This window comes from Octodon degus, unplaced genomic scaffold (assembly GCF_000260255.1).
Source record: "Octodon degus isolate 3935 unplaced genomic scaffold, OctDeg1.0 scaffold00296, whole genome shotgun sequence".
Taxonomy (NCBI): domain Eukaryota; kingdom Metazoa; phylum Chordata; class Mammalia; order Rodentia; family Octodontidae; genus Octodon; species Octodon degus.
In genome coordinates, this window is record NW_004524872.1 from 1,116,333 (window position 1) to 1,124,456 (window position 8,124).

General features: G+C 42.8%; 1 protein-coding gene across 7 annotated transcripts in view; it reads right to left on the reverse strand.

Moving 5' to 3' along the window:
- Stx16 (syntaxin 16) overlaps positions 1 to 7,759 on the reverse strand; it is a 33,887-nt gene extending 26,128 nt beyond the window's left edge. For 2 of the 7 annotated variants that reach the window (XM_004647240.2, XM_004647239.3), the window contains exon 1: positions 6,803 to 7,755. In XM_004647240.2, the coding sequence (XP_004647297.1) occupies positions 6,803 to 6,934 (132 nt within the window). In that variant the 5' untranslated portion in view covers positions 6,935 to 7,755. Of the gene's footprint in view, positions 1 to 6,802 lie in introns of all 7 variants that reach the window. The other 5 variants (XM_004647242.3, XM_004647241.2, XM_023707520.1 and 2 more) reach the window with 4 other exon arrangements.
- Positions 7,760 to 8,124: the final 365 nt, after the last annotated feature.

An 8,124-nucleotide genomic window follows, 5' to 3' on the forward strand; every position in this document is an offset into this window, starting at 1 on the left:
TAAAAAGCCCACCGCTGTTCATAAAGCTATAATAAAAGCAAGCAAACAAGACAACAAAAGGAGCGATGAGGAAAAACTGGCACCCAAGGGTTAAGTTTCAATAGAAAACTAAAGATTCTTTTTTTAGATCAAGGCCGAACTCTATCTTCTGGACAGTTACTAATGACAGGTAACCTAAATTAGGATTTTTTTTTTTTCTTTTACAATATTGATCACAAAAATAATTAGTGGTGAATCTCAATTACCAACCATCTTTGTTTATGTTAAGCCATAAATTTAGAGCATCAAAAACATTAATTTTCTTATTTAAAAATTAGAGCAAATGAAGCTGTCAAAATATTACTACACAATTATAGCAATAAAATGTAATCCCACAACGCTCCGTGTAATACCAGCTAGCTGACATTATGGAAGGCTGAGAAGCCTCCTCACGTCCTCAACTGCTGAGGAAAGAGCTACTTCTACACACATGCTGCCCTATCAGTGGTGCTAGACGGTACGGACAGAAAAGACAGTGTCAACGGCTGATCTCATTATGTTTTACTTTACACAGGAAAAATGTTTCTATTTTCTAAGAGCTTAAGGTTTCCAGAAAGAACATGGACATCTTTTATCAAGAAAAGCCAAGGCAAGAGCTCTGCATGCAGCAGTCGCCTCTTCCCCTCTACAGTGGCTCCCTGGCATTTAATCTCTGAACAAACTATCATGGCAAACCATGGTCAAAATCTCTGCTACGCGGGAGCATGTGCTGTCGGATTATTAACCGAGTGCACGCATCCTGATCTTCTGATTTCTACGATTATCAGATGATAATTGGAATCATGAGATTCTAGGGTAGAAGCATCTCTTTTCTTACAAATAAGAAAACTTTCAAAATGTATAAATGCATGCTCTGGAGTCACAGAGCTTGTTAATGGCTAACACAGGGACAGCCCCAGGTGTCCAGACCTCTTCGCACCCCACCCTGCAGCTCTCTGCTTTTATTAACAATTCAGAGAACTGCTTGTGACAGGCAGCTCCCACACCATAGTGGGAATTAAACCTGCGGCCATCTTTCCAAAGACCCTCCCCATTTGGCTGCTTAAAAACAGAAAGCTTACAAAACTCCCCCTGCCCCAAAATTACCAGTAAATTTAGTCAACACTTGAATTAAAATATTTAGAATTATCATCAGAAAAGACCAAAATACAGCAGAATGAAAACATGTTGCCACGTATCATCACCGTCTAAATCTCTGTAATGTTTAAATCTAGGGTTTTGACCTGCCTGCCAGTGGCATGAAATCAGGCAAATATTGAAAACTCTAAGTAGCATGTGGAATTTATAGTCTAAAGAACTTTCTACATAAAACTGAAAAATAACTGGAAACCCATCTGTGTTCACTCAGGAAGTCTGGAAAAGTTGAGCAAAATGAGTTGGAAATACAGGTCTATAGTGATATTTACTTTATTTCCCCTACTGCCAAAATAAAAGTTTGCTTCACTCTTATCCAACAAAGTATCCTTATTCTCAAGTAAGCCTCACTGCTCAAATGGAACCTTTAAAAGCAGAAAAGCAAATAGATCTACAGAGAAATATACAATGATTTCATCCTTGGATTCTAAAGACACTGAACTGATTTTCCAGCAGACTCGGTCCGACCTAAAGCTCGAGAACGTTGGATGTGCGGGTTAAAATTGACTGGAGAAGGCGGTAAAGAGAGAGATAAAGATGCTTCTCTATTGCTAGAAAAATAAAATGCATTTAAATATTAAGCCCTCGCATTTTCCAGGATCTAAAGCCTCAGTCCTGGAAAACAGCCAGCTGCAGCGTGGTCTGGAGAGAGGGCACGGTGCCACACTGGGGGCACGGGGCGGGGGCAATCCGCCTGCAGACCCTTCTCGGGGGCTTGGCCACTTCCTCGGTTTCCAGCTCCTCTACACCTCGGTTTCTCTTCCCCCGACACCTGCTGATGGACACTGACAGTGACATGAGGTTTCACAGAAAGGCCTCCGACCAGTGCCAGGCATACAGCAAGTGCCCAAAAATCTTAACTAATGATGTCATCAAGACTGAATAAGGATCTGGGGTTTCTTATAATCATAGTCAATCCTGATTTTTTTTTCTCATAAAGCACAAGTTTTATTAAAAATAATGTGCTAGTCTCAAACTAATCTAAGACCAATTAACTCTAGCTTCCATTTATAGATTATGCATTATTTTACAGCAGAGTATAGATTAGGCAGTAAACACTAACAAACTAGCTGCAGCCCCTGCATTAGATTCATTCCTCATTAAAAAAAAAAAAAAAAATCATCCAGCATCTCATCAGATCAGAGCAGCAACTAACTTCCACTTTTCATTCATTCATGGAAGACTTCACACTTTTTAAAAAATGAGTATTTAATTTCATAAAGCCATTTTAGGTTCTCAAAGCCAAACTGTGAATGTTTGGCTTAAATTTAACTGCTTAAATGCTTGCATGAGTGCAGCCTGCACACGGCCGGGCACTTGGCTGAGGAAACGCCAAAGTTACTTTTGCATGGTATGGTGGCTACTCTTAAGGATTTTGCCAGTAACCTGGGCTGACAGCCACAGTACTGTGGCTACTATGGATTCCTCCTCTTCAAAATTAAAGCTAAGGCTGTGTGCTTTGGTCATGAGAAAGAATGTATTAAGACAGAATTTGAGAAAAATTATTAAATTGATAGAGCCACTAAAAATCACCTCAAACTCAATTTACAAACGGGATGAAAGATGCCTTAAAAAAATGAAGTCCAGTATAGATGAGGACTCACCCTAAATTCCCAGACTCATTGTCTAATTACACTTTTTTTATTTTATGCTGTCCTGAAGCATAAACCTACCGGGTACAAAAACTGAGGCCAAAACAAAATTGTTTGAGAATTTGAAAATTGCCCGTGAGTGCATTCTGCTTAGAGGCTACAACCAAAGCCCAATCTGTTTTTAACAATTAATTTTCCTATTAGCACAATTTAAAAACCCCACAAGTAAGTAGAATTTTATTCAATGCTAAGTGTTGCATTTTAAAAAATATACCAGAAAGACTAAAAATTATTCATAGGGGGAAAAAAAAAACACTGTACGTCTGAGCCGGGATTTCTAAGCCTAGGGGAAAAAAAAAAAAAAAACCAACAACAACAAAAAACAAAACTCCAGTAATAAGACTGCAGGGTCAGGGTGCAAGAGGAAGAGGCTTCCTGCACTGCAGACCCTCATGGAGGGTTGGAACCAACCGGGGACTCCAGGATGGGAGACGGGAATATTACCGGGTGGTGACAGGAGAGACACTTTACTAGTAAAAAGCATGGAGGACTAGCTGCTAGAATTTAAGGGGTTTTCACAAATGAGAATGTTAGGCTGAAGACCCCTAGGTCCCTCTGACCCTTGGGGCTGTTTGCTTTGCTACTGCACATCTTTTGTAAATTACTCATTATCGGTGACAAATTTGCTTTTGCCTGAATGCCGCCTGAATCCGTAAGCCCGTATGGGTATCTACAGTAATCCCCATCACCAATAATCTTTGAGTTTTTTCTTCAAACTAGTATTTAAAAAAATCTAACTATAAATTTTTAATGAAAAGCTTGAAGTATGTATTATTTTGAGGTATGTGAGATTTATATTATATAGACACACACATATATATGCACATGCCACTTTACAATCCATTTCTGCATCTTTTTCAAGGATGTGAAATTCATGACTACATTTTCAAAAAATCTACTATTGTAGGCAATTTACTTTTAATTGTTAATAAGAAAATAAATAATCCAAAGTCAACTTCTTAGTTTTCTAATGAGGAAATCTAATTTATGATTTTAAAAAATTAAGTTAAACCCAGGTTTAGTTATTTCCTTTTTTAATTATCAGGTAACATACATATATTGGTAAATTGTCTCTTTTTAATAATTGTACTTTACTATGACAAATTTATTGTGTTTTCATTTATAATTGGTCAAACATGCAGAAAAGCATGTAAAATGGTAAAATGCCTTCCTATATATTCATCACCAGACTTAACAATTAGTAACATTTAGCCTTATTTGCTTCCTCTGCCTTTGAGGGGCATTAAGTGCTTAAAACAAGTAATAGCAACCCTGACATTTCAGTACTAAGCATTTTAGCAGTCGCTGCTAATGAAATTAACAAATTTAATTGCTTATAATTAATCTAATTTATAATTTTCAATACCACCTTATATGTAGTCCATATTTAAATTTTACAGACATAGTTTTAATTTGCTACACGGCTTTACAATTTACAAGTCAGAAAAGAAGCTTTGAAAATTTCTGAGAGCTACATATGCCGTGAGAAACACGAGTTGCTCAATACAGGTTTTAAAAATTATCTTTGGCATGTCTTTTTCTCTAAAATGTTCCCAATACTTTTCTAACTTTCAGAAAAATTGAAAAAAAAACTATATTCTCTATTTATTTTACCACCTTGTCACCCTTGATTTTGTTAGAATGTGTTGATTCCTGTTAAATCACTCGTAAATTAACTGAAGTAATGCTTTGCCTTTAAATACTTCAGAAATTTATGACACATCATTTGTATTTTAATGTAAACATTTAAAATACATAAATGTATGCTTTTTCTAAATTCTAACTTAGGCAGACTATTTTTGTTACATTGCAAAATCTATTTTTTAGACGGTCTAGTAAATTACACAGATATTTCAAATGACCCGACTGCTTTTCAGACTAGTAGAATAATCTTCAATGCTTATACTGATATAAGCATGTAATATTTTCAGTGGTGTAATATAAAAACATTTTAAATGTTCTAACTTATATATGTATTTTTAGTTGAATTTAGAAATCTGCTTTCAAGAAATTCTCTGAATTAGCTAAATATATATGTACATTTCTGGAAATACTATTTTTTCCTATGTAGTTTATCCATTGTTAATTATTAGTTAACTTATGAATTTTTAAAAAATTGTCTAACTTAGAAAACCATTTTTAAAAAGTTTGATTTAGAAATATACTTTTAAAAAGCTGCCCGCATCTGACAACACAAGATTTTTAAATTGTCTGAATGGCACTTAAAAATATTTTTTTGTTCATGTTACCTGAAGCTTCAGGGTATGCTGAACTTTATATGATTAAAAATTTTAAAACAAACAATATGTTTTTCAATCAATGCGAACTGAGACCCTCAAAGCATTAATGCATGCTTTAGAGCCCCCCATGCAAGCTAATATAAACCCAAGTGGTTTAATGAACATGAGATTCTTTCTATTTAAAATAACTAAAGATCCACTGAAAATTTTTATTCATTCAATTTCCATTCTATCTCTGCCCTTACTTCGGGGCATTTCAGATCAGCACTAGCATTTGCCATTTTCCCTCCAAACAGGGTTACCTTTATGCTTATTTCTGCATGGTATCATTTTTTTCAGTCTATAAATATGAGAAAAAAATCTTCACATTTTTATGTAAATAAAAATGCAAACACACCCATCCTTGCTTTCTACGCTTTTTCACCAGAGGTTGTACCCCTGCATTCCTAAAACTGCTCACACGCCTTAAAAAAATCGCTTTCCCATGAGTATATGGTCAAAGCGATTTCCCACTGGGACTCTAAGGGAGGAAAAACCGTCTCAGTAGACATGTCAATAATCATGACACACAACATCATTTTTCTATTGAGGATTTCAATACATGATAATGAAAAAGATAAAAAGCAATACGTTTCCTAAGGGGCGAATTAGCATGGGATTTCAAAAACTGTATTTTCCAGCATAATCCTCAAAGATTAGGTCTTGGGACAACAGTTTCCTTCCGCTCAATGCTGTTTGCACTGACGTCTACCCTGTCTATGGCAGGCAGCCCCCTCCAGCGAGCCTCCTAACTTCCCTCTGCAGTTAAGGATACCACCGAGCTAATAATAACCCCCATCCTATGCCCACCACCCGGTCTTGCCCCCTTATTTAACCCACCAGTAGCCTGAAGACTCAGAAAGGAAAGCAGCCCCCCCCCCCGAAAACAAACCCCCAACAGCACTCTCTCCAGAGCCTTAGTGCACCAAGAAACAAGTGACACAAATTCTAGGGCTAGGCTAACTGAAAGGTCTGGTTAATAAGGAAATAAATAAATAAATCGAGAGCTACTCGGGACCTCGAATTTTCACATGCACATCATGCTTTTTCAAAAAGTTCGAATGGAGGGAAAAGATTAATTTCCTGTCTGGAAAACGAAGAACCTCGCACCTTGCAGGCTCACAAGCACAAGCCTCGGAGAAAAAAACAGTGAAGCAATTATTCCCAGGGAAGCACACGGCCACACAGAGGACTGTGCGACCACGGAGGGGGGCGGGGGCAGCTGGGGACACACGCTTGGACACACAGACACCGCCGCGACGCCCTGCTCCGCTGGGGGGGACGGGGAGCCCCTCGCCTTCGAGGGCTTGGTTCTGAGAGCACGCGGAGGCTGCTGCAGCCAAACGGAGGCTCTCCTGGGGGCGGGCGCGAGCGCTGACAACAAAACAGCACCGAAAAGGCATCCGCGATGCTCGACGTCCCCAAATCCCGGGGCCAGAGCGTATGCAAATCGGCCGCGGCGGAGGGGGCCGCGCGGGGAGGGCTGCGGGCGCGCAGGCGGGCGCTGGCCGGGCGGGGGCGGCCCGACGCCGACCTCCCGTCGAGGATCCTAGACGGCTGCCGCCTCGAAGCCGCGCGCTTCCGCTCCAGGCTGACCCTGCTCCTCTTTTCTGACACAGAGAGACAGACAGACAGACAAGACAGGCACTGCCGCAGTGCACACGGCGCGGGGGTCGGAGAGGCCGCCGGGAGACTCACCGCAGCAATGCTACGTGAATGCAGAGGGCTGGAGGTGGTGTGACTACTCACTTGCTCGGCTAACAGCTGCCGGTTTTGGATGGAATTATTCCGCAACAACAAGAAAGCGTCGGTTAAACGCCTGGTGGCCATGGCTCACCCTTTGTGACCCCCCTCTCAGGGTGCCCCCCACCCACTCAGAGTCCGATTTATTCACTTTCTCCCTCTTGGTCTGGCCTGGCTGGCCCACCCTTTCACAGACGCCCCTCTGGACGAGATCCCAGGCCTGAGTGCTGTAAAAGCTCAGCTATGCTCTCCACCAAACGCGAAGACCCCTCCCCAAATAACCACCTAGGCTTTCCAATTGTCTGACTCCCCCTACCCAAGGCCTGAATTCGATCTCTAAGCACCTGAATCCCCCCAATCCTTGCTGAGCAAACCAACGACCCAGAGACCCCTCCCCAATCCAACCTTCGATCTACAAGCGTCTGACTCGCCAATCCCACTGCACTAGGGGAGGATCTGAAGCCCCCTGCCCAGCCTTAATCTGTGAGCTGCCCTAGAGGGCTTAAGAGGGCTTTACTTCTACCCCTAACTTGGTTTTTGGAGTGTTTAAGCCCTGTCCTGAGTCTGGGCTCTGACTCATTCACTTTTCCCACCAGAGAATTGATTTTTGTTTCCTGGTCGAAAACCCGAACCAGGCCCGAGCCCTGAACTAGCAAGAGCCTGCAGCTCTCTCTCCGAAGGAAGCTGAGCTTTCAAAGCCACAGCTCGACCTCCTGCTCCCTTTTTTTTTTCCTGGCGGCCTGGCCCTTCACTGCCAGCAGGCTGCCTGCCTCAGGAGGTCAGCAGGGCCTGCCTCCCCGGCCTCCTCACTCCTCTTCTCCGGCTCCCTCCATCCCCGGATCTGAAGGCTGCCAAGCCCTGGGCCGTTTCCGTAATGCGGTCCTGGGTGCTGGCGTTCCCCCCTGGCCCTCTTCCTGTCCGTCCCTCGCGGGTGCCCCCCTGCGACGTGCCTAAACCTTGCTCCCAACGTTCCGTTCCGGGTGTGGGCGCGGCCTGCCCCTTGCCCCGGGCGCAGGAGCGCTCCGCCCTCTCCTGGGGTGGTTCTGGGGCTTGCCCTTGTCCCTGTCCCAAAGTGTGTTCGCGAGCGGGAGCAGCAGAGCCGGCGGGGCCTCGAGTCTGGAGTGTGGCCCCTAAACTAAAAAAAAAAAAAGCTTTCCAGGGGCCTTCCGCTCCGAGTAGAGTGGAAGTCGTGCGGCGGGCAAGTTGGGCGCCTGTGGAGCCCGCTCACGGCCGACGCGACGCGGGGGCGGCGGGAGCGGCGGCGGCGGCCGGCGGCG